Source organism: Salmo salar, chromosome ssa13, assembly GCF_905237065.1.
Source record: "Salmo salar chromosome ssa13, Ssal_v3.1, whole genome shotgun sequence".
NCBI classification, from domain to species: domain Eukaryota; kingdom Metazoa; phylum Chordata; class Actinopteri; order Salmoniformes; family Salmonidae; genus Salmo; species Salmo salar.
Genome location: NC_059454.1, coordinates 55,948,166 through 55,975,932, shown reverse-complemented (window position 1 = coordinate 55,975,932; position 27,767 = coordinate 55,948,166). Strand labels below are relative to the sequence as shown.

Sequence of the window (27,767 nt, the reverse complement as noted above, 5' to 3'; positions counted from 1 at the left end):
GATATCTGAATTGATTCAGAGGTTTTATCAGCCAGGGCCCAGCAATGGCTGCTGCCTAGCTTTATGAAAGCAGCAACCAACGAACATCTACAGAAAACGCAATACACTTTTAACTGTCCACACATAAATAAAAACACAGTGGGCCTTATTGTCACAGTTAAGTTTTATTCATTCAACATTTCACATTACAAATATTTAAAAGTTATGCATACTGTTATAAATAGTTGGCTGCAAACAATTAAATAACAGATTTCTCTTTTTCATTTCACTAGCACTTCTACAGACCAACTCCTAGAAATATGGACAATTTGTATTACATAACTTAATTTGAAAGGAAAATACAAAAATAGTAACTTATAAAGTGAAATGACAATAAAAATTAAGGTGATATCTTAAGTAAAAAAAAAAATATTAATAAATACAACCTTCCCATACACAGTTAAAAACTATTGACATTTTGCCATTAAGTAACATCATTAACAGACCAATATTTAAATATTTATTTCCTTCAGAAAATGTGAACCATATATTGTGGAGCACAATATAGCAATTAGTAAAAACTAGACACTAACATATTAAAAGCTTCACCTCAAAAATATAACAAAAATCTGATCAAAATTATAAAAAATTATACATTCCAATTAAAAATATACCAATAAACAGCTAAATACATTATTGACCTAATAATTACAATGCAATCAATCACAGTAGCTTGAAATAAACAAATTAAGCAAATGAGCACAAAACCTTTAATGTTTTAAAAAATAACTTCAATTATTTATATTAGTACAAATAGTTTGATTTCTTTTTCTTTTCTTTTTTACAAACACCAGCATGAAAAGGATTACAATAACAGTAGAAAATGACTGTGAAAAACATATTAACATCTTCTTTAAATGTCTGCAATTAAAAACGGCATTAAAGAATTACATTGCAAAGTCTTTATCTGGAAAAAAGTTCAAAAAAAGTATTGCACATAACAACTCGAAGTTAACTTGCAACATTTACCACATTCAAGTCTTAATGTTCCCCTTCCTCCAACTAGGTTGATTTGCCTCAACAGACAGTGGAGATGAGTTATCAAGTCTTTTCAACAGGGTCCTAAAAGATGCTCAAGTCTTGCACTGCTAAAATATATTTTAGAGTTAGTTTTTTTGTTATTTTCTTGTATATTTTTCTGTGCATCCTGCAGAGGTCTGAGTATGGGGAAGGCAAAGAGATGAACACATGGGAGGGGAGTGAGGTGTGGGGGTGTCCTTAACAAATTAAAAGTTGTGAAACATCTGGTGCACTACAACAATTAATTTCAATAGCTAATTCATGTACTTATCTTTTTTTTTTTTTTTTATCATGCATGCTAAGGATTATAATAGGAGCTAGTTGGCAAGTTCAGGAATATACATTTTCAAATGTTAAAATATCTAAACACCAAACATCCATTCTTGTGATACGAGATTCAGCCTAATTATGAACCATCATTTGCATTCTCCTTATAAAATTGTTACATTCCAGCTATGGAGAGAGGAAACCAAAATAATAGAAGTTATCGTTTTCCAACTAGGATAGCCATTTTTTTTAAACATTACATTTTAAAATGACAACTTTTTCTCACCATGCTGTTAAGATCAGATTTTTGTGAAACATTTAGTGTATGAGATCTAATACCTTAAGCAATACACTTTTCATCATTCCTCTGCAGTTTTGAAGTCGCATCAACACAAGTGTGCACTTAGTTGTAAAGATTCCTCAGCACTGAAATGTATAAAAAGCATAATTGAAAATAATATATTGAAATCACTCAACTTTTTTCTTTAAATTAAAATTTCCATATATGCAGATCTCTCAGTAACAAAAGTACAAAAGCTACCTTTCACAATGTGAAAAATTGAGGTATTGCAAAAAGGAGTTTTCCCATTTGTGAAAAAATGTGCCTAAAATGACTGTTGAAAAAAATGTTTAGAAAAGTAGTGCATAATAAAATGTTTATATGTGCATGACAAAATAATTTAGCTAGAAAACACTGTACCAAAATTCAGCAGGCCATGTATAAAATAATCTTTTTCTCATTAACAGCAAATTCTTCAAAAAGGGTTTTTAAATTCTAAAATGTTCACCCACCACACCCAAGCTAAATTCATGGTGCAGAACTGGTGCATTAGCACACCATCAAGCCAACACAAGGATACGTATTTCACTAGTGTATTAAGTTATATTTCAGCACTTACTCCCTGACATATTTAACGCTAGTAGATTCAGATACTGTATGACTATATTAACCAGACCAACTGAGTGTTTGTTTAGCTTTTTGTGTTACATTTCCAAACCTTTTGCAGATCTATCCAAGTTACACAACTGCCTAGCAAGAAGCTTCTCCATTTTGACCTTTGGAAATGAGCGGATTGACTGGTGAAAAGGCCTGGGTGCTTGTAAGCTCAATAAATCCAGTTGTTTTCACTAATGTTTTCCTGGATTTTGACTGCACTGTTTGCTATTCAAGGCCAATCTTTGGTTTACTGGTGTCCATCTGGTCTTCGTAAGGAAAGGGTAGAAATGATATAAAAACGAGAATGAAAACTCTTAAAAGAAAAAAAAAAAGAAATGAGCTAGTATTACTCACTACTGCACAGCCGTCTTTGCTTCCCTAAAGTGTCTAGGAATAAACTCCTTATTGCAGTCTTGAGTGAATGAACTGCATGTGGGACGCACATAATAGAGCACATTACATGGAGTATCTTCATTTATGCTTAAAACACTGGCTGAGTTAGCTCGGCTGGCACAGGAAAAGAGGTCTGCTGTTCTAGCTATATCAACTCCTCTAGGCGTAAGTGTGTGTTGATGACAACCCCCAACTTTTCTAATTCATTTCTCTCTTTTTTTTTAAGGGGGGTTAAAAACAAAATAAGATTGTGGATAAAGGCTTGGGAGATTTGCACACCTGCATTAATAATAATAAATGAAAAAAAAACAAAAAAAACAGGGCTTTCTGCTCACATGAAGCCCTGATGAGAACTAGACCCTAGCCCCTCCTCCTCTCCGAGCTAGCAAGACCACAGACACAGAGAGGGGGGGTTCACTTATTATCATCCCGACACCGGCCAGCACTCAGGGCCTCTGGGACCTCCAACACCATACATTCCTCAATAAGATGCTCTGTTCATTCTTACTACAACCCTGGTTGGATTACAAAAATAAGGAAGTGACAAAGCAGTGTCTAGAAAAGTGTGCCTTTTCGCTGACGCCGTTTCCCTTTGATTGTGGTCCTAAGGGAAAGGTGGAGACCAGCTTCTTTTCTTTAACTTATTCGGCACATTAGCAGCTAAGCTTGAGGTATTAGTTTTTGCATGTCAAAATGGAGATCAAACTCAAACGCCTGTTGTGAAATCGATCTTGTCAAGTAACATCAAATATTAGCATGGTCTTAAAACATTATTTCAAACATTTGATCTGTAGTCGTTTCTTTTTCAAACCAATTGAGATTAAGCTTTGGTTAAACTACTGGGATTTTATACTGAATCATCTGCACTCTAAAGTAAATAAATAAGTGCACTCTTCTTTAGCGACACCTTTTATATTCACATTTGCTCTGAATTACAACTGAACATACTGCTTTGAAATTCATGGTCAATGACACGCCAAATTGGATATCAGAGTGACAATTGAAAGCCCATTTTTTCCCCCAAATGTCTATATGCACTAATAAAATATAAAATCAACTGGAGAAAGTAAAGAATGGGATTTAAACATTTTCTTTTCCTTCCTTGACATATCTGGATATAATTCCAGTCTCTCATCTTTAAAATAAATATGAATTTAAAATTTTTAAAAAAATTCAAATTAGAGCTAAAAAGTAACCAGCAACTGAAAAGTGCATTTATTTGTACAATGATTTGCGACTCCTACTCCCCCCTCTGCATCTTTCTCTGTGTGTCAGTCAGTTCCAGCGGAAGGAGATGTGCCTAGGCCGGTCCCCTCCTTCCTTTACCAGTGGCTTGTGGAACTCCCGGCCGGCGCGTGAGTGAATGGCCGCCCAGCAGTATTCACAGTAATACTGAAGACAGGTGACGTTGGCGCAGAAGAAGGGGGCAAACTTGCCCCCACACCGGGTTCCCTGACACTCATCACACAACTGGTCGTCCAGGACGTATGGCTTCACTTCCACCTGTAGAGAGAACCATCTGTCAGACACCCACTAGAGAATAAAGCTAGGATTCATTTACATTAATGAACACTACATCACCCATTAGTGAGGTCAGGCACTGATGTTGGGCGATTAGGCCTGGCTCTCAGTCGGCGTTCCAACTCATCCACAACGATCTCAACAACCCATTTCTGTATGGACCTCCCCAAACTGTTGCCACAAAGTTGGAAGCACAGAATCGACTAGAATGTAATTGTATGCAGTTGCGTTACGATTCCCTTCACTGGAACTAAGGGGCCTAGGCCGAACCATGAAAACAGCCCCAGACAATTATTCCTCCTCCACCAAACATTACAGTTGGCACAATGCATACGAGCTGGTAGCGTTCTCCTGGCATCCGCCAAATCCAGATTCGTCCGTTGGGACTGCCAGATGGTGAAGCGTGATTCATCACTCCAGAGAACGCATTTCCACTGCTCCAGAGTCCAAAGTTGAAAGTCACTGAGGTCTTCAGTACTTGCCATTCTACTGATAATGTTTGTCTATGGAGATTGCATGGCTGTGTGCTCGATTTTATACACCTGTCAGCAATGGCTGTGGCTGAAATAGCCGAATCCACTAATTTGAAGGGTGTCCACATATTTTTGTATATAGATATATAGTGCATCTTCAAAGATTCAACACACAACACATAATTGTACTGACAATTACGCACGTCATCATTTTCACAAAAACATTTTATCTACAAAAATTCTCAAGTCACTACAAAAGTAGAGACATGTTTGATTGGCACATACTAATTTGTGAACAATTATTCCAGTTTGACCGAGTGAAATAGCCAAATTCTTCTGCAGGTGGCAGCTGGTTAAAGGTACAAGGCATTTGTTTTCTGTCCTCGTATGCCCCAGTCAAAATGACAAAATATTTTGCTTTAATCTTTTAAAACCAGAACAATAAAGAACAATTTGTCCTTTTACAAGACAGGAGACATTATCTGTTTTGTACAACATTTCTGTCCGTCTGCATATTTGTGTGTGTAATGCTGCATTTTCCTGTGAGAGAAAGAGAGAAAAAACATAAAAAGTCTTCACTAACCCGTTTATCGATTTCTCCATGCTGCAGTTGGACAAAACGAGCGCTGATAGCAGCAATGTAGCTCTGCTGATTAGAGAAGGCGACCCGCCCTGCTCCCTTGGGGTACTTGAGCTCGGGGTCTGTGTCGATACCGGCGTAGCACACCCCTCCATACAGCCTGTCCATGATCATTGCTAGCTCCACTGTGAAAAGAGGGAAACACAGGTTACAGATGGGTTCAAATGCAGCACAGTTCCAGGATCTAGCCTCATAGATTTAATGTGACATTCCGAACTTGGCCATAATATTCCAAATAGCTGTACTAAAGTCCTTCCTTCTCCCCCCATTACACACATGCTGATGTGATGAAATGTCCCGTGTGGCTCAGCTGGTAGAGCATGGTGTTTGCATGGTGTTTGCAACGCCAGGGTTGTGGGTTCGATTCCCACGGGGGCCAGTACGGAAAGAAATATATGCATTCACTACTGTAAGTCACTCTGGATAAGAGCGTCTGCTAAATGACTAAAATGTACATTTTTACATTTTACATTTTAGTCATTTAGCAGACGCTCTTATCCAGAGCGACTTACAGTAGTGAATGCATACATTTCATACATTTTTTTCTGTGCTGGCCCCCCGTGGGAATCGAACCCACAACCCTGGCGTTGCAAACACCATGCTCTACCAACTGAGCTACAGGGAAGGCTAAATGTAAAATGTAATGAAAGGCAACGCTCATCTAACCGGTTTTAATATACCATAGAGGAGCTAGGGCTGCATCCCAAATTCCCTATGGGCCCCCTAGTCAAAAGTAGTGCACTATATGGTGCCATTTGGAACACAGAACCCAGGACTAAAGTGCCAATGGGAGTGTGGACTAGGGTCAATAGGTTACCTGCACGGAGAGGGCGTGGCACACCACCCACAAATATGGTCTTCCTGGGGTCCAGAGGCTGGGAGCCGTCCATCACAAAGTCACTGTCGTTCAGGTTCCAGGGGCGGATCTGGACCTGTTGCACACATACACAGGGAGACGTCCGTATCACAACATGTTACGTCTTAACGTCTGTCATGTCTACCATGTTACGCTTGTAATGATGGAAAGCCAATTCTACAAAGAAAAGTGGCTGCTTGGTTATTCCCTTGGTCAGCCACTAATCGAATGGGCTCACTAAATAATAAATGAAGCAGTAAAACGCTGCTGTGGTGCTGCATCTTGATACCTTTCACAATAGTATGAGAGAAGGGGAGAGAAGATAATAGCAGATGGGTGATGGGGCAATCCGCTCACCGGCTTGTCTTTGATGGTGGGGCTGGACACACACAGGTAGAGCTTCCCGTCCTCTTCAATACAGGCCTCGATCAGGGCCTGCACAGAGCTCTCATCCTGGAACAGCAGGAAGGCATAACCTACAGAGCAAACAGAGGACAAGATCACCTACACGGAACAATGTCACAGAGATTACTAGAGGACTTACCCCTAGCGTTTCATTCTCTGTCTGCTTGCTGGAAATGACTGTCAACGGTAAGACCGCTCTGCTCATGAGTTTGTTTTAATATTTCAGACTATTTAGGCCTCAATAGTCAATTCTGATTGTACATTTTGATGGCAATGCTGTATGTGGCTGACGATAAGGGCAGTAGCAGTAGGTCGACTTAAAACGCGACTCACCTTTCGGGGGAAAGTAAGATTTGCTCTCTGCCTTGTGAGGCCAGTCCACAAAGAGGTGTCCAAAGCGACGGAAACTAGCCGTTATCTCATCTAAAAGGCGAAAAAGAAAAAAAGAACATTCAACTATTGCTTCACAGTGGTTATACCGTGTGCAACATCAGATGCCTGTTCTTAGCGGGGTAGACTACAGGGATATGTGAGTCCCTGTTACGTTGGCTGTAGATTGTAACGGTAAACAAGGAGAATAAAGCAGAGCAGATGGTAGCATCAAGAAAACAAGCAGGGCCTCAGCTGTTCTCTAGTCCCCTGCCAGCAACACCAATCTGACACGAGATGTCCTCCACTCCTTACTCAAAAAAAAAAAAAAAAACACAATGTACTACAACTATGCCTACTTAAGAGCCAAACCCTCAGAAAGCAATAAGAACCAGGCAGAAACTGAACCAAGTAACACGAGATGTTGTGATATGCAGTGAGAAAAATGACAAGAGGCTTTTCACCATGCAGCGCCGCTCTTACGGCAGAAATTGGTCACAGAGGGAGACATCTTCAACAGCCGTCATGTAACCCTAGACTACAGCCCCATGAAGACATGCACATTCTAGACCTCCACCCCATCAACCAGGTGTCCAGTCCACTATCATCCTTGTGTTCACAGTTCATTGCCTCCACCTACGTAAACGTCGTCAGCAGTGGTGTTCAGTGAAGCTGTTTTTATATTTTAAAAAAAAGAAGAAGAATAAAAAATTTAAAAAAAGGTTACCTTCATCGATATCAGGGGGGAGACCGCCAACGAAGACCTTGCGTGAGTAGCGCTCCACTCGCTCCCCGTTCTGGTGGGGGAAGCAGTGGGGCGAGCCTAGGCCAGGCAGGCTCTGCTCGCCGCGCTCGTCGTCAGGGAAACCATCCTCCATGGGGAACAGGGAAGAATGGACTGAGGAGAGGATCCCAGACAACGCAGTCAGCCAATAACAGAGGATAGCATGACTAAACACAACTGATACAACAACAAAAAGATCAATACTCATTGGGTTTATTTCCTAGGTGTATCATCAACATGAGTTGAGTTGGGGGGGTGGGGGGTATCATTGCATGGTTAGGTATGGTCTAGCAACTTTAGCTACAACAACGTGCCCATTTTCCAGTAGTTCATCTGACATGAATCTTTGAGTGCCAGAAACAATGCTACAGTAAGGCCCTGCTGAGCTGCATTAAGAGGGACTGAGCCAGGTATACTAATCAATCTCCCGCTCTCCGCATCCGTCCCCCAGCACAGAACTACACCAGCCACCCCCCGTTTCAGCTCAAAAACACACAGTCCACACACCCACCCACATGAGCGCCTGCAGCCAAGCCCATGGCAGCAGCAGAGGCCGGGCAGGCCTAAAATAACCGTTCCGGCCTGGTGTCCTGGAGCCACCCCAGCCTTATTCCCCCAGCCTTATTCCTAACCAAGTGACGGAAACCAGAGCTGAGCAGCTTTATGGGAGAGAGTTAGCCCTGAGTCTGTACACTGTGTGTATTGTGTCAAAATCTAATCAAATTTTATTGGTCACATACACATATTTAGCAGATGTTATTGCGGGTGTAGCGAAATGCTTGTGTTCCTAGCGCTGACAGTGAAGTAGTATCTAACAATTCACACAAAACTAAAAGTAAAATAATGTAACATAAAAATACAAAGTTTGGACACACCTACTCATTCAAGGGTTTCTTTATTTTAACTACACTGCTCAAAAAAATAAAGGGAACACTAAAATAACACATCCTAGATCTGAATGAATGAAATAATCTTATTAAATACTTTTTTCTTTACATAGTTGAATGTGCCGACATCAAAATCACACAAAAATAATCAATGGAAATCCAATTTATCAACCCATGGAGGTCTGGATTTGGAGTCACACTCAAAATTAAAGTGGAAAACCACACTACAGGCTGATCCAACTTTGATGTAATGTCCTTAAAACAAGTCGAAATGAGGCTCAGTAGTGTGTGTGGCCTCCACGTGCCTGTATGACCTCCCTACAACGCCTGGGCATGCTCCTGATGAGGTGGCGGATGGTCTCCTGAGGGATCTCCTCCCAGACCTGGACTAAAGCATCCGCCAACTCCTGGACAGTCTGTGGTGCAATGTGACGTTGGTGGATGGAGCGAGACATGATGTCCCAGATGTGCTCAATTGGATTCAGGTCTGGGGAACGGGCGGGCCAGTCCATAGCATCAATGCCTTCCTCTTGCAGGAACTGCTGACACACTCCAGCCACATGAGGTCTAGCATTGTCTTGCATTAGGAGGAACCCAGGGCCAACCGCACCAGCATATGGTCTCACAAGGGTACCTAATGGCAGTCAGGCTACCTCTTGCGAGCACATGGAGGGCTGTGCGGCCCCCCAAAGAAATGCCACCCCACACCATGACTGACCCACCGCCAAACCAGTCATGCTGGAGGATGTTTCAGGCAGCAGAACATTCTCCACGGCGTCTCCAGACTGTCACGTCTGTCACATGTGCTCAGTGTGAACCTGCTTTCATCTGTGAAGAGCACAGGGCACCAGTGGCGAATTTGCCAATCTTGGTGTTCTCTGGCAAATGCCAAATGTCCTGCACGGTGTTGGGCTGTAAGCACAACCCCCACCTGTGGACATCGGGCCCTCATACACCCTCATGGAGTCTGCTTCTGACCGTTTGAGCAGACACATGCACATTTGTGGCCTGCTGGAAGTCATTTTGCAGGGCTCTGGCAATGCTCCTCCTTGCACAAAGGCGGAGGTAGCGGTCCTGCTGCTGGGTTGTTGCCCTCCTACGGCCTCCTCCACGTCTCCTGATGTACTGGCCTGTCTCCAGGTAGTGCCTCCATGCTCTGGACACTACGCTGACAGACACAGCAAACCTTCTTGCCACAGCTCGCATTGATGTGCCATCCTGGATGAGCTGCACTACCTGAGCCACTTGTGTGGGTTGTAGACTCCGTCTCATGCTACCACTAGAGTGAAAGCACCGCCAGCATTCAAAAGTGACCAAAACATCAGCCAGGAAGCATAGGAACTGAGAAGTGGTCTGTGGTTACCACCTGCAGAACCACTCCTTTATTGGGGGTGTCTTGCTAATTGCCTATAATTTCCACCTATTGTCTATTCCATTTGCACATCAGCATGTGAAATTTATTGTCAATCAGTGTTGCTTCCTAAGTCGACAGTTTGATTTCACAGAAATGTGATTGACTTGGAGTTACATTGTGTTGTTTAAGTGTTCCCTTTATTTTTTTGAGCAGTATATTTTCTACATTGTAGAATAGTGAACACATCAAAACTATGAAATAACATATGGAATCATGTAGTAACCAAAAATGCATACTCTTGGCATTCTCTCAACCGGCTTCGTGAGGTAGTCACCTGGAATGCATTTCAATTAACAGTTGTGCCTTGTTAAAAGTTAAATTCCTTCATGCGTTTGAGTCCATCAGTTGTGTTGTGACAAGGTAAAGGTGGTATACAGAAGATGGACTTTTACCAAATAGGGTAAAAGTACATATGGCAAGAACAGCTCAAATAAGCAAAGAGAAACAACAGTCCATCATTACTTTGAGACATGAAGGTCAGTCAACACTGAACATTTCAAGAACTTTGAAAGTTTATTCAAGTGCAGTTGCAAAAAACCATCAAGCGCTATGATGAAACTGGCTCTCATGAGGACCGCCACAGGAAAGGAAGATCCAGAGTTGCTTCTTCCGCAGAGGACACGTTCATTAGAATTACCAGCCTCAGAAATGCAGCCTAAATAAGTGCTTCACAGAGTTCAAGTAAAAGACACGTCTCAACTGTTTCAGAGGAGAATGTGTGAATCAGGCCTTCCTGGTCAAATTTCTGCAAAGAAACCACTACTAAATGACACCAATAAGAAGAAGAGACTTGCTTGAGCCAAGAAACACAAGCAATGGACATTAGACCGGTCCAAATTTGAGATTTTTGGTGGTTCCAACCGTGTCTTTGTGAGACGCAGAGTAGGTGAACGGATGATCTCCGCATGTGTGGTTCCCACCGTGAAGCATGGAGGAGGTGGTGTGATGGTGCTTTGCTGGTGACACTGTCAGTGATTTATTTAGAATTCAAGGGACACTTAACCAGCATGGCTACCACAGCATTCTGCAGAGATACGCCATCCCATCTGGTTTGCGCTTAGTGGGACAATCATCTGTTTTTCAACAGGACAATGACCCAACACACTTCCAGGCTGTGTAAGGGCTATTTGACCAAGGAGAGTGATGGAGTGCTGCATCAGATGACCTGGCCTCCACAATCACCTGATCTCAACCCAATTCAAATGGTTTGGGATGAGTTAGACCACAGAGTGAGGGAAAAGCAGCCAACAAGTGCTCAACATATGTGGGAAATCATTCAAGACTGTTGGAAAAGCATTCCAGGTGAAGCTGGTTGAGAGAATGCCAAGAGTGTGCAAGCTGTCAAGGCAAAGGGTGGCTACTTTGAACACTTTTTTGGTTACTACATGATTCCATAGGTGTTCGTTCACAGTTTGGATGTCTTCACTATTATTCTACAACGTAAAACCCTTGAATGAGTAGGTTTGTCCAAACTTGACTGGTACTGTATATGTGATGGGATGTATAGACAATATGGACACTATATGGATAGAATATGTAGTATACCTGAATAATAGTACACGTGCCGCAACAGTTAAATAGGATAGGCCTTGACTAGAATACAGTATACACATATGAAGTGGGTAAAACAATATGTAAACATTATTTAAGTGGCCAGTGTTCCATAAGGCAGCAGCCTCTAAGGTGCATGGTAGAGTAACTGGGTGGTAGCCGTCTAGAGACAGTGACTAAAGTACAGGGCACGCTACTGGGCGGGGGCCGGCTAGTGGTCACTGCTTGACATGTGTATCTGTGAGTCTCGCTCTGTACACAAACAAATGTAATGCTGACAACCACAACACCACAGACCAACAATGAAGCACAACATCTACATGCAAACACATACTGTCCCCCTTCATAAACACTGGACATGGATGCAAAAGACAGGGTCTTTCTATGCAAGTTTTGAATGTAAAAGCAAACTAACATTATCCACTTGAATAACCCAAAATAATTAATTTACCTCGTCTCCTCCCATAATTCCTTGCTGCATGTAAAAACAAGACAGGTGAACATAGGGATGCATAGAACATCAACAGTTTCATTGAAATGCTCATTCTTTCAGTCACAACACATGCCCTTCTCCTTTGCAGTCAAATCCTACACGTGATTAGTGCTGTATTGCCTCCTCAGTGCCCAGCAGTACATGGCAGACAGAGCCAGAGGACGCCCTTGTGTCATGAGGATCCCGCACCCACTCCCTTCCATGGATCAGATGGCGAGCAGCTCTTCAGGAAGTCAGTGGAGGGTGGTTTTACACATTTTTTACATTTGAGTCATTTAGCAGACGCTCTTATCCAGAGCGACTTACAGTAGGGTGCATACATTTTATTACATTTTTAAATACGGGCCCCCCATGGGAATCGAACCCACAACCCTGGCGTTGCAACCGCCATGCTCTACCAACTGAGCTGGTGTGACGCCCTCTGATACGTGTGTGCATTCCACAGAGTAACTACCAGCTGGTGTGACTGCCTCTCTAAGACTAGTACTCTCTGAATGGTATCTATGCAGGACCACCATCTGTACAGTTTGATCAGTGTCTGACCATATGACCGAGCAATATAGGCTAACACTATGAGACTCAGGGGGAGACTCCATGTTGGGTCACTGGGCTCTCAGTTGCACGTCGGCTTATGCATATCAACATTCAGTTGAAGAAGCTGTATATTATTATTATTATTATTTTTTAAATGAACCATCTTTAGGCAATAGGTTTCATTCTCAAGTAAGGACACAAATGGGGAGCTTAGTTATTTCATTGCATAGCTAGGCAAATTAGAGGTCTGGCTAAATGCAAATAGCATAGCCTCTGGCCCTTATCACATGTAAAATATCTAAAATAATATCTTGCCTATGCAATGAAAGAACTAAGCTCCTCATTTGTGTCCTTACTTGAGAATGAAACCCATTGCCTAGAGATGGTGACATGTTCATTTAAACAAAATATAACATTGTTTCCTCAACTGTATTTTGATATGCATAAGCCGACGTGCACCTGAGAGCCCAGTGATCCACCATGGAGTCTCCCCCTGAGTCTCGTAGTGTTAGAACATTATTTAAAAATAGGAATTAGAATAGCAAAGCTGTAAAACATTATCCTAAATATAAACCATCAACTTAGTGAATTCCACTGCTGTTTAATATGAGGGATTCAGCATGAAATGTCCTTCATTACTAATGTTTAACACCCTTATTTTTATTTTACTACGTCAATATGTCTTTGTTGTAAATGTGTTGGCTCCAAACTTGTGGCAGTTGTGAAAAAAGTCAATAGTTGGAAGAGTTGCAGAGTTAATAGAAAATGTCATTGTTGATTAGATGCTTTCTCATTGATTAGGCTATTCTCTCTTGAACCATATGGTCTATCTACTAGAAACATCTTTTACATTTTTTGTCATTTAGCAGACGCTCTTATCCACAGCGACTTACAGTAGTGAATGCATACATTTCATTTCATGCATTTTCTTTTTTTTTTGTACTGGCCCCCCGTGGGAATCGAACCCACAACCCTGGCGTTGCACACACACCATGCTGGCGTTGCAAACACCATGCTCTACCAACTGAGCCACACAGGGAAGACCGTGGACAACATGGTATAATATAAAAAATGAATACTATGACATTTTTGTTGTTGTACTACTTTACCCCTTTTTCGTGATATTCAATTGGTAGTTACAGTCGTGTCTGATGGCTGCAACTCCCATACGGACTGCCGAGAGGCGAAGGTCGAGAGCCGAAGGTCGAGATCCTGCCAAACCGCACCGCTTCTTGACACACTGCTCACTTAACCCGGAAGCCAGCCGCACCAATGCGTCAGGGGAAACACCGTCCAACTGGCGACCGTGTCAGCGTGCATTCACCTGGCCCAAAACAGGTGTCGCTAGAGCGGGATAGGACAAGGACATCTCGGCCGGCCAAACCCTCCTCTAACCCGGACCAAATTGTGTGCCGCCTTATGGTTCTCCAGGTCAGGCCGGGTGGCTGCGGCACAGCCCGGGATAGAACCCGGATCTGTTGTGACGCCTCAAGCACTGCAGTGCCTTAGACCGCTGCACCACTCGGGAGGCTTAAAACTACATTTCTTTAAAAGTTATTCTAGTAAAAATTACTTATGTTACAATAAATGATCTGTTAATTACCAAAAAGATCCAAGATTGCAGTAGATTTGGTAAATTAGTCTACCGTAGCTTTCCAATCCTTTCCAAGTCTACCGTAGCTTTCCTATCACTATTCAACTAATCTGACATCTAGAGCAAAAAAATAATACATTCAGTTCTGGGGGAGACGTGTTAGAACAGATACTAGAATGAGGAGCGGTAGGGGAACAAGGAGCTCCACCCGCTCTTTTTTTGGAAGTTACAGGCAAGTCTATGGGCAAAATGTCCCCATCCCATCCGAAATTCAAATGACACTTACACCTGCGAAATTGTGATTTGTTGTAATTACCAGTGCTGAAAAATCAGCACACCTGGTTGCAATCCATACAGTCTGTTGATAGATGCTACAACACCAGTAATTCTACGTGCATCTGTCCACAATAGATTACTATTCAATAAATCCACATCAATCATTAAAGAACTAATGGCATAAAAATCGTCCACAGAGCAGCAAACCCACACTGGTGCCTCAAGAGCACGCTAAGCACAAACACGGTGCTGCTAATCTTGCTGACAACGTTAACATATGGCTTGTTTCACCCACCCTCCATCCATCCATCCGTTCGTTCGCTCGCTAGCATGGGTTAAGCCATCAGATCACTAGTGCTATTTACATATCATTTACGGGCAAAGGACTATCTCCCCCTGGATGTGTGAATCCTAGGCGACCTAGTGAGAAGAAACAGAGTATAAATCATTAAGAGATTCAGTTACAAGCATACGCTGTAATACACAAACTGAGTCGTGGTTACATTAGCCCACGTAGTCCATCGCCCAGCCGCCTGCTCGCTGGCACCTCATACAATTTACACTGAGCCATTTGCGCGCACCCTGTTCCTCCCATGACCTCCTGCCAAATGTACTTGAGTGTTGAACTGTGCCATGCTGGGATGCCTTGGTGAAGGGGATAATGAGAGGAAAAACTCGTAATAGCAAACCCATTGTGACTGGTGTGGACCAGAGCCATGTATTAAGAGAGTTGGGCCATTGAGGTTTCAGCGTTGTTGCATTTACATGACACTTCAACATTCTATGGCAGCCATGTCAACGCCCCATAAGCATTACATGGGGAATATTTAATGTCTAGAATTGGAACAATATTTTGCTTTGTTTGTTTGTCCGACCAACTCTCTATATACATGGCTCCTGTGTGGACTAGATGAGTGCCGTGATTGGTGAATTCCGTTCCGTCACACAAATTCTCTAAGCCCCTCCCTCCACCTATTCAATCAAAGAGAGAACAGGCTGGTGGACAGGCTCAGCAGTCAATGGTGACACAGAGCCAACACACCATTTTGTAACTTCTCAGAGAACAGAGTGCTCTTTTTAGTCGCAGAGGACAATGCTGGAATCGATTCAAAGCCACTTCTACAGTCCATTTTTTTCCCCCTCTTTCCTTTTAATCTGTTCTACAGAGGTCCACGTTTGACGGTCAGATCATTCTTTTCAATTAGGGATAGGGGGGCCGGGGCGTTGCTTTGGTACCCTTGGAGCTCACCCAAAGCGACCCAGTAAGGTCAGGACACAGCCGGAGTAGGGCCTGCATCTGTGTGGATCTTTCTAATGTAGAAACACATTGCCCTGGAGACAGTGGCAAGAAACTGCTGCTGCTCACAAGGCGAATGATGCATCATAATGATGTTTTTCTTTGCCCTCTGTAGCTGACACGCAGCACTGGGGGCGTCATTCCAATAATCAGCAGAGGCACAAACTAGATTGGAGAACATCTGAGAGGCAGAGAGCCTGAAGTGATGAGCTGCTGTGTGTGACAAAGTTGTTGACTTTCACTTTGTGGTTTAACAGCTCAATACGGAGGTGTAAAAATGAATACACATGCTACGGAAGAGATAAACATTAGAAACCCATGCCTAAGCTACTCCCTCTAACCAGTCGTGACCCAGTCTGTCCTTACCCAAACAAACCAAAGAGTAGGCTAGGTCGTCCTCACTGACTGACAACAGGAACATTCCGGTTTGCAATGTTTGCGTCACAAACAAGACGGACAACCTATAGAGACCGTCGCAAGCATTGCATTTTCATGTCCCATAAAATCTTTTTTTTTTTTTTTAACTCTGCGAAATCAACAAACCCTTCACTAGCTGCAGCTATGAAAATACCTCCCACACAACCAGCACCTAACCCCAAACATGACCTCTAAACACCTCACTTTACATCACTATAAACTCATTCAAAATCCAGACAGTTTAATTAGTGACGGAGTCCCTTCCTCCACGTCACAACGTCTCCACCCTCCACATCCTGGATCTGCCTGACTAATCCTGAGGAAGCCTTGCACCACTAGCACCACGGGGATGGCCTGTCAGCACACCCAGCACAAGTGCTCCTTTCCAGGCATGGCTGGGCCAGGGAAAGAGGCTCCTGTGGAGGTCTGCTCCAGAGGTGCTGGCGTTTATAGGTCAGTGTAGCTGCTGCTAACACCAATCTGCTGCGCCACGGCATTGTACGTGTGCAGCCGCACAGCTCTAATGGACCTAAGTTGGGCAGCTGCTCAAAATCCATCTGCAACGACCTCAAAATGGGGAATTACAGGCAACTATGAACGAGAAGGAAGAGTTGGGAAGGAAAACTTGATTATCTCTGAATGTCTGTTCCATTTGACTTCACACCTGAAAATGGGACTTTCGTACCTTATGCAATGCAAAGTTGAGAGGTCTAGTGGGGACCGTGGCATTGCAACATAACGGTTTAATTAGAGGAAGGAATCGATGCAAACACATTCGTTTTCCATTGTAAACTAGCATCTGCTGCTGATGGAGCCTATGAGCCTCTTTGAGCTGGATCTGTGTGTCAATGGCTATGTACGGGGTATGTAGGCACCTGAGCAGAGCTGTGAGAGAAACTACCACCCCCACTACCAGCTCGAGGGGGGGGGTTGCATTTTTATAATATTTTGGACCGTTGTGAAGTTTTCAGACGATGTGAGCTTCTCGGAGTGAGCTCCTCTTCCTATAGCAAGTAACTGCTGTACTCGTTAAGAAAGTATCAACTTTACTCTGTATATCTAAAAAAAAAATGACCATACTAGTTGTTTCAAGTAAAACTACCAAAACTATTGCTCATGGTGAACCTGATCAAAATAAAATATAAGCCCCGAGTAGGTTTATTTATTTAAAAACTGTGGTAGCTTAGGCTACTTTTATTCCAGTAAAACAACATTTTCAACAGCGCATTTGATAAAAATAACCTAGCAAATTGCAGTGGCTCTCACTCAACGAATAAAGCCTAATATTGCAAAAGCCATTTTACAAACATTTGAATGCTTAAAGTGACACGCAGATGTGCCAGATCAGAAATAGACCTCAATTTGCACCCTCTGTAGAATAGCCTAGCCTAGAATTTTGACGTGCGCATTGGCTCTAGTTGTATTAAAAAGACGCACTACGCAGAAATCGCACCAGCATTTCCTGGTTGCTAAAATATTAATAGGTTGCCTAATTTCAGTTTGTGACAAAACAGTCATTCTGTAGAGAATCATTGTACCATCTAAACCACTGTGAAATATATTTTCCATAACCCAAAATAATGTATATTCAGCTGTTAAACTGGTGTACAAAACCGAAAGTAAAAGAAATATATCAGAAAAGGAAGCACAGAAATAGCACAGTTACTTTCAACAGGAATGAAAGATCTATAACTCAAATTTATGTGAATCTGGTCAGGTGTAGCTGTAATGGAATAGCCTACAATGAGTTTTTTTTCAGCTCAGATTTACTCAAGTGGCAATGGCATACAACCCGGCATAGCTTATAGGCCTAGGGGTTTTATTTATTTATATAATTATTATGTATTTACCGGACCGAGGTCCCCGTACAAGAATGTGTACCATTACACCCCTACTGCACAATCATAAGTCCATTTTTCAATCTCAGTAGAATAGCCTATATAAGCCTCCACACCTTACATCCTAGTCTACTCTAGGGCCACTGAAATAAAAAGTCTAAATCAGCAGTTCTGACATGGCTGTCCTCGATGACCTTGCAGCAGATTTGGGAGAACAAAGGCTGTAAGATACGGCCGTTAACAGCAATTTTGTGACCGGACATGCGATCCTGGTGTTGTGCGATTGTCATCTTACCTTTCAGGGTATCTTGCTCAGCCCTCATGATGTCAATGAGAGAGTTCTCCAGGGAGTGCATGTTGAAGCCATCAAAGGATCTGGTGCGCTCCTATGTAAAAGATAGATGAGAGTTCTGCTTTAGAGGGATGGAGCCGCCGCTGGTTAAATGTTACATTTGCTGGCCTATATTCGGAGTCCGACGCCATGAAATTTCCATTAGGCTTTCATCACACACACACACACACACACACACACACACACACACACACACACACACACACACACACACACACACACACACACACACACACACACACACACACACACACACACACACACACACACACACACACACACACACACACACTTCATGCATGGAATACGGAATAATGTGAATAAAGTAAATGCAATCGTGACTGTTACTTTTTGCTGCAGTGTTATAATTATTTTATAGCTTTATCTTTTCAGAAGTAAATCTGTATCTACACATTTTCGTTGCAAGTATGATTCAGTACAGAACGCAGGTCTTCGGCTCAAAAACACACTCACTGTGCACGCAGAGGAAGCTCAGGCAAGCAATGACAGATGAACTTTAAACACAAGACCATGAAAAAGGGCTGACACTGCGACCAAACTGGAAATGTTCAATTCTTTGTCAGTCGGGCACGACGTGGCAGTGCGATAAGAGAGCGCTCATAACATAAACCAAACACGTTCTTAAGCCAGCAGTTCAACTTGTATACAAAAACAATATTGAGGCCTACTACTAAAACAAGGCAGCCTCTCACTTGCTGTCCTTGACTTGAAGGTTTTCAATGGACACTCAACACTTCCCATGACAATGGTAGTCGCGACTCATTTCTAAGAATTACTTGAGCAGCAAGCAGGTTAAACCCCTCTACTGAATGGCATACCAGGAATAACACAAGACAAGTCCTACCTGATGATAATGTGAGGCTTGTTGCGCAAGAGCTGGAAATGATTCACAGTATCCTTCAACCCAGGCCAGACAAGATCTGGCTGTCATATGACAGGAGAAGCAGTAGTATGAAGGCTCATGTGGTGTTCAGGACATGGTCACGTCTCACATGTTATGGAATCATATACCATGATTTCTACACAGGCCCCATTTCAGGAATTTCAACCGTTCACTGAAAAATCCATGCTTTGAATAAAACTTAAGCGACATCCTATCACCTTCAGGTAAAATACACATCATGCTAGGCGGTGGGAATTGAAGCAGGCGTTTAATGCTCCATGGCCACCATATAAAGTGATAACATTAACAACCACACCCTTGACAGGGACAACCAAACTATTACCAGCAGGCTGGTGCTCCAGTAGACTATGGTTTATTTTCTACAATGCTGAGACATGAACTACGAGATACCATAAAGGTGTGACATTGTGCAAGATCCTGATAAACCCTTCCGCCACCACGACGACGCACAAGCATGGCTGCTGTTGTTGTTGTTGTTGTTAAGCATCTGAATGGATTGGCAACCGTAGCGATTAACTATCTGTTCTGCCCGCCTTTCTCACGCACCTCCTCCCCTCTGACGAACAGGCAGCAACACTCATCCCTGGAAGCTTAGAGGGCCCAGGCTTCGTACTTAGGCGCACACAAACAGCCCTTAAGAGCACACATGGCATGGGCCAGCTGAACCTGCCTGGCCCTCAGTGTCTCACAGCCTCAGAAGTTTGGTTAATCTCCAAGGTACACAGATAGAAAGGTACGCGGGTCAGATAAGGCACTTCCTTACCAAGCTCAGCAATAACCTTTGAAAAAATAAATACATGTATAAAATAAAAAGTCAGGCTTTAGGTGTCTGCATGCTTCCCAGCCGAAACAGTTTCAGAAGAGTTTTTTTGCATATATTATGGCGACATTGTGACATTTGTTTGTTTTTTCGGCTGTTTGGGCAAACAAAATGTTTTCCTCGAAGCCAGCAGAAGTTCGGGAGCCAAAGTCCACACCACTTTGTCTGTAATTGGGCAACTGTAGGGATTATTCAATAAAGTCTGTTGTCATTCAACGAGAGACGACTCGTATTCATGCACATTTTCTCATTGACAAATACTGCAGCAAACATCTTAGAAAACAAGTCGTTTTACATCCTAAGATCCCCTCTGCAAAAACTTTAAATGAATGACAGATTAGATTAATTCTGACTATTTTGAGGTAGTGTGTACTGGCAATGGCATCTCAAAATAACCAAACAGTACTATTGCCATTTTTTTCCCAAAAGGTCTTAAGGGAGTATGCCAGCACACACTTTCAGTTCGCCTAACGAACTTCGGCTAGGCGCCAGCCGAACTGAAGCATGACGACGCCTTTAGTCCACATAATAGGAGAGTTACACATATACAGGAATGTAATCAAAGAATTCCCCCGACCCCAACTATGAGGAAAAAAAAAGTTGCACCTTACAGAGACAAAAGAATCAAGGGAAACAGTCAGGGAGAGACCAAACCGGTGTAACAAAGGAAACTGTGAAGGAGACCAAACCGGTGTAACCCATTTGTATTATAATATCTTTCTCCAGGCAGAGAGCCTGTGTCTGGGAGCTTGAAGCTAGGGCCAAACTATCCAACGTGAAGAACACTGCTAAAATAGGCCTTGATGAAACACCCTGAGCAGAATGATTAAGTATGGCATGCTAAGGGTGTTTCTGCTACAACATTAATCTACAATGTCACGGCTATACTAATGAAAAAGTGAATGGAGGGGGGGGGGGGTAGGTATAAGGGGCCCAGCTTTGACACTGTTGATTTTTGTGTTGCTGGTCAAAGTACTTCAAAGCCTTGCACATTAAAACACCCTCAAGCCCATTAATCCAGCCTCAGAGCCTGGTTAGGGAGGCAGGGGGGTGCAGACGGGTCCCACGGGGGACCCAGATCTACTTTGGTGATAAAGTAATTAATGAACAGCAACAGAGCCTAATCAGAGAAGGGGTGTTAAATGCCTGTGACACTTCTGACATTTCTTTTCTCTCTCTCTCATTTCTTTTATCTCTCTCATTACAACACACAAGATGCTTCCTGTTTCAAAACGACATTCAAGGGTAGGAGAAGGGCGAATAGAACACAACACAGTTATACGCTAGTCACTGATGGTTATTTCATTATTCCAGGGACATTTGCCGCATTTAACGCCATAGGATCATTCCATAATTGTCTGATGTCCTCAAAATGTTAATAGCTGGAAGTGTGTTCTGGCCATAAACGAGGTGTTGAATGACAATTAATGAATGATGCTCGTTACTACAGCAGTAGAACAAAAGATTCTATCTGGAACTGACCTCAGAACAGCAGTCAGTCACACAGTCTAGTCCACACGATCAAAAACATATTCCCATTAGTACACTGTCAACTGATACAACAGTGATGTGAACAACAAGACATCCTGCCACATTGTGACCCAATGGATATCAGACTAATTTGAATGTTCGTAATGCCTTATAGATTGTTTTTTTTACAAAGCAGCAAGGTCTACTATAAACTAATGTCTTACAGGTATTTCAGTCATACCTATTCAGTCAGGATTTATGAATCTCTTTAAAATGAGAAAATATTCAATTAATTCCAGATTCTAAACGCTCAGCCTTGTATACAAGGACAATGCAATCACCATCCAGTAAGGTCCTTGTGCACAGCCCAATGTCCCCATAATTCTATTAGGGCATCAATATATATTGCATGGTTCAATGAAAAAAAAAAAATGTATATGATAACCTCAATTCTGATTTGGAGCTGTTATACATTCAAGCAAATATATGTCCTTCATTTAAACTAGCTAACCAGAACACCATAACCTACCTCTAACAACTTCCCTCGTAGATTGCTAATGTGGCCCTTTGGGTGCCTGCCCAGCCCCAAATCCAAAAGGCATGTTACCAGGCAGCAGGCCCTGTTCCTCCCAGTCACGGAAGGCTGTAGAGCAGCTTACACAGGGCTAAGAGGAAGTTTGGGTTTTAGAAAGTGAAAGACCTGCTTTGCCTCAGTGCAGAGAGGTCTAATAACACAGCTCTAGTACCATACCCAAACGCAGTATAGTAGGGACCAGGGCCCTTCACACAAACTGTCTCCTATGTACAATCTTTGAAAGAATATCATGAGAGATGATACTGGTGTGTCTGTATGTGTGTTCGTCCACGTTGTATAATATTATCATGACATCCCTCTCTGGGAGTCACTAAACAGTCACTAATCCCTGAAAGATGACACTGGACCTAGGCAACAGATGACAATTTGTCACGGGCACCTGCACCCAATGACAAAAGCTGCTCTAATACAGAAACAAACAGAGAGTACAGTGGCCTAGCCAGCAAAACAAACAGCCTTCCTACAGTAGTCTAGGTCTCCCAGTACAGAACTGATCTGTGATCAGCAGCACAGCCCAAGGCCATCACAGGATGCACGTCACATCTAAATAAAAAGGAGGGGCCTTTTGTTTTTAGCACCATTGTCTCTTGACAAACCTTTTGTTGCCCGTTTTTGTCTCCCCTGAGTGGGAGCAGCATCTCCCTTCTCTTATTTTCTCCCTAAGCCGCTGGTTAGCCTAATCATGAACGCCTCACCTGTGTCAGCTTGCATGGAACCCGTGCTCTCCTACCCCACCAGAGAGCCTCTGCCTTCACACCAAACATGAGATATTCTAGGCTGAGACACAGGAGGCCTATGGAAACTTACAGCACCATTAAGCTTTGACTAAGAGATGGGTATCACATCACTTGTATCAATGTAACTACTTAAGTCCCTAAGGCATATACCTAAATTACTGAAGCCTCCTTTAACTACAAACAGACATCCAGTGTTGATTAACATAACCAAGGGTTTCTATGAAAATGTGCTGTTACAGTATGGGATCAAGGTATTTTTACATAATGTTACTTGAGCAATGTAGCCTAAATGTGGTGTAAGCTTGATGGCTGAAGGCTACGCTAAAAAAGGAAATTGGTGACAGCTTATAGGCTGCTGCAATCTATTATTTTAAAACAGGTGAGTGGTTAAGAATGAATAGGGAGTGAACAAACGGGGGACTCCAAAGGGACTCCACAATCACCCACATGTTGCCTCTGTGATAAAATGGAAACTATGTGGAGCCATTTGGAAATGCCTGGCAGTCACAAGAGAAAGGCATGTGATCCATGGAAATGGGCTTGTGTTCACAATCGCTGTCCACTTTAAGCTGAAAACATTGCTTGGTCAGGGACAGAGACAGGAAACAGAACCTAGTTATTATGAAGTAATGCCCTTACTACAAAAATCTGTGTTTCCCCTAAATTTATTTAGTGGCGGTGAGCGACCGCTGCTACATTGCTACCATTGTTTTTTTTTGCAGAGATGCGCATTTAATTGGATAGTCGTTGGCTCAATAGTCTATGGGAACAGCTAGCATGTCATTCCACTAACACTAGTAGCAATGCACTCACCCCCACCAACATTGCCACCACTGCTGAAAAAAATCCTAGGGGAAACACTAAAAATAGAATACAACCATGAGAGTTAGCCTAGTGTGACTAAACATGATTGTACAGTAGAGATGGAATAAATCAACAGCACTTTCAAACAGCTAACCTTAGCCTACTATACTGCATTTTGATACAAAACAGATCCCTCGGTCCAGTCACACAAAAGGATTCAACCTCATTTCCAATGGATTTTAAGACCACAACTAAATTCTGACAGTCTCTATTCAACGCTCTGCATCATGAACTGCCGATCAGGCCAACCTAACCTGACGTGTGAGAATATTCAGCCTCTGGAAAAGACAAATTGAAGTATTACAGCCTGCATCAGGAAGCTAAAACCACCAATCTAGCCCTCTACCCCCAATGCATTTAGAAGGCAGAGTGTCATAATCGAGCTAGCCTGAGCAACACAGGGTGATTCTAAACCAACAAGGGCACAGCACTGCTGTGTGATATAGTAACGTAGTAGCTAGGCTGTTAGAAATATGTAACATGGTCGGTATGGCGTCATGGCTGATGCGGCACTTCTGGGGGGGAAGGAGATCCTCAAAGCCTTCAATCAGGCCTTTCAGCACATATTTATACCAGCCCAACCCCCGCACCCACCTTTACCCCACAGACACCCCTGTGCTTGATCGATAAAATAACCTCCATGCCCTTTCCATCAATCCTATCAGTGTTTTCTGCACATAAGACTGTTATCTAAGTCATCTTAATTGTGTGCTATCAAATTGCATTAAAAATGAGACTGCATTATAAAGATGGCATAGACCGGTAGTCTTGGGTTATTATTAGCCCTGTAATCTTAAAATCACTATTTCACGGGAAGATGGGTAATTGATGCTCCATCCATTTCTCTACCGCGTGTTCTCTGGATGAAGAAAAATATCTGATTCGTTCTAGGCTATGTCATAGCTTCTCCATCTCATATACGTGGCACCCATCACTGCAGTGGCAGAGCCATGTTAGTCATAAGGGGCCTCTGGCAATTAAAACATAGGACTAACATTAATATCGTGACAAATTCATCATATAACGGAGAGTAGGGCCTTTGGGTACATAAAATACAATTACATCTCGCTGAGTGGCTCTAAGTATGATTACAGAATTAAGAGGTATAAAAGCGGTGGGAATTATTCACTGACCTGGAAGGGGAAGATGTTCTCGCTCCTGCTCACACTCTCGTCCATCCAGGACTTGGGGTTGAAGCCGGGGCTGGTGCGGGAGTACTTCTGTGACGGCACGTGGTTGTTGGGGAAGGTCTTCTTCAGTGGGGAGATTGAGTTCAGGGGAGTCATGCCTCCGTTGAGGCCCCGACGGTACTCACGCCCCTGGGAGCCTCCCCAGCCACCATAGCCCCCACCGGGGCTCCAGGAGGTGGAGGAGGGGGAGGGAGAAGGGCTTTGGTAGCTACCCCAAGGTGACGGGGGCTTATTCAGGTTATTGGACAAATGCGGCAACTGGCTAAAGGCAGCATTCCTATGGGGGAAGGGAGGAGGGTGGGGGCTGGCCGGGGACCTTCGGTGCTGTTGGTGCTGGTTGTGGGGATGCTGAAAGTGGGGGTGTGGGGGATGGTGCTGGGAGATGGGTCCAATCTGGGGAGAGAAGTTTCCCCCGAAGCCTGGGCTGACATGGTGGGAGAAATTCTGGAACAGGAGGGGCCCGTTGTTAGCAGAGGCAGCTGGGTTAAAGAAGCTGACATCCTCGTTGATGATGGTGGAGGGGGTCTGGGAAATAGCAGCTGACCAGTTGTTGAAGCCAGTCAGGGACGAGGAGGTACTGGACTGGCACGGAGTCCCAAGACCTGATGTCTCTTGGTAGTCGAAGCCTGTCAGTACTGGGGACTCGAGGCGCAGCTTCTCTTTTCCATTGCTACCCTCAGAGGGGCCGCCCTCCACCTTGTTTTCCTCTGACCTCGCCTTCTCTAACTCAGATACGATTCCAGACTCCGGGTGGCCAGGGGATAGTAGCTGTTTTTCTTGCGTTTCTTGCATTTCCTGTTGCTGGGCTTTGGGCTTTTCTGACCCAAGAATTTCATCTTGCATGCTGCCATGGGCAGCTGTGGCTGAAAACAGCCAAGGTGACCCATTGTTACTGCCATTACCAGCTGTGGTACTGTTTATAAAAGCACCAGGGTTTTGAGACGCATTCTGATGATGGTGTGGAGGTTGCAGATGTGGATGAATTCTAACTGGGAAAGCAGACTTGTTGCCAGTGTTATTTTGCACTAAGACTCCAAACCCGTAATCCCCCATTTGTTTTCCCACACACAATATCTGCTATCCCTTGATCTTTAGGTCCTAAAGAGAGGGGGAAAAAACAAAATACACCCGTTATTATTTCAATGTTTGTAAATGAGAATCAGGCTGATAGAGAAATCAGACAGGACATTGATAGCACACTAGCTTTCTCATTTTCTGCTGCTAACCATCTTGCTAGTCGAATAAGTTAGCTAGCTATACTCAGCTAACGTCTGTCGAGAATAGCTGTCAATATAACAACCTTACTAACGAGACATGTTTCTCTGCCACATCAGTTCCCTGTAGTTAACTATTTCGTTTGCATGCTAGCTGTTTAGCTAGCTAGCTAGCAACATATTTAAACTACAGGCTCGTGACGTTGCCACAGTCAGAATATGCTACGCGCTAGCAACTAGCCAATTTGCTAGCAACTCGGATAGCTAGCCTGCCTAGCTAGTAAACGTTAGCCTGCTATTTCGGACAGTCGACAGTTGATCCAACATTTCTAAGGCCAACTAACTTAATAGCTAGCATTTTGTCGACAACAGGCGTAATTAGTGTTCTAGTTGCCATAGTATTATTCAAGAGTATTTGGAAAATGTATCTAGCTAGGTAAATTTAGAACGAAAACATGACAGACAAGCGACCTTGCGTGACAGCTGTCAAAGCCTATTCCCTGTGTGGGTGCTATTTGGACTCGACCCTTTAATTACATAAAACTTATGACGTAGCTAGCTAACGCGTTAGCTATCTCTTTATACATATAGTTTCTGGTTGTTTTAGGCAAAATATGAAACGGATATTATCAAGTCGATAGTCGTAGATGCTAACTAGCTAACTTCTGAATAATCTGGCTAAAGCGACGCTGCAAACATCGATCATAAAATCCCTTTTTCACCTTTTGGTCGCTACCCTTGATCCAAGCGATGACTCGATCCGTCCTGTAGTTAACCTGCAACCTCGATGTGTCTGATAAAATAATGAAAAGAAAGTTTATGACTCAAGCGATATGGTCCTTCTATGCCTTTCGCTCATACAGTAGCTATGGCTAAACAGCTTCTCTCTCCTGACGTGTCCTGCCTGATCAATGACACAGCCCTCTCTGGAGAGCGCTAACCTTGACTGTATAAAACAAAATTACGTCATGAATTAAATATATACAACTAATTCAATACTAGTTAAGTGTAGTGGCTTATTCGGTCGGTTTCATTGTTTAAATTATTTCAAATGTTTCTCTAGTCAACTGACTTGTTCCTGTGTTTCTTCGCCGAAGCTCTACCTCTCCTCAGAACCGACCGTGGCCAAATGACAAGGTTCTCATCCACAAGACACTTCCGGTTAGAGCTCTGCCCCCTCCTTAAAGCCCTCCCACGGATGGCTGAGAGCCTCGCCTCAATTCGTGACACCACCCACACCTCGTGAGACAGCGTCGTGTAATTGGTCATACAAAAAGTAGCCTCACCCATTTTTTCCAAATAAGGCGTACATGCGAAAGATGTGTCCGCCTTTTAAGGTCTTTAACGTGATATGCATATTCTCTTCACGCAAAGTCTCCACCTAGTAGGGTTGAATCGTGAGAGATGAGATCCAGCTGAAATTGCATTCCATGCACGGTATCTTATGCAACCCTATCATGAGCCTGGTATGGTATGGATCCTGAGCAGAATTAAAGCATTGACCAGACTGTAGTTATGATGATATTTACATTACATTTTAGTCATTTAGCAGACGCTCTTATCCAGAGCGACTTACAGTAGTGAATGCATACATT

At 43.1% G+C, this 27,767-nt stretch overlaps 1 protein-coding gene across 3 annotated transcripts; it reads right to left on the bottom strand.

Moving 5' to 3' along the window:
- Positions 1-148: 148 nt before the first annotated feature.
- On the bottom strand, positions 149-27,337 carry LOC106567449 (cytoplasmic polyadenylation element-binding protein 4). 3 transcript variants are annotated; one of them, XM_014136720.2, is made up of 11 exons: positions 27,245-27,337; positions 26,895-26,965; positions 24,902-26,056; positions 18,301-18,391; positions 12,008-12,031; positions 7,648-7,818; positions 6,885-6,974; positions 6,504-6,622; positions 6,108-6,222; positions 5,234-5,415; positions 149-4,159 (listed from the first exon to the last, which is right to left on the bottom strand). In XM_014136720.2, the coding sequence occupies exons 3-11, from the start codon at positions 26,009-26,011 to the stop codon at positions 3,932-3,934; spliced, it is 2,130 nt and encodes a 709-aa protein (XP_013992195.1). In that variant the 5' UTR covers positions 26,012-26,056; positions 26,895-26,965; positions 27,245-27,337; the 3' UTR covers positions 149-3,931. The 3 variants fall into 3 exon arrangements, with proteins under 3 accessions (XP_013992195.1, XP_013992196.1, XP_013992198.1); XM_014136721.2 differs by having other exon boundaries at positions 26,895-27,315; XM_014136723.2 differs by lacking the exon at positions 12,008-12,031 and having other exon boundaries at positions 26,895-27,315.
- Positions 27,338-27,767: the final 430 nt, after the last annotated feature.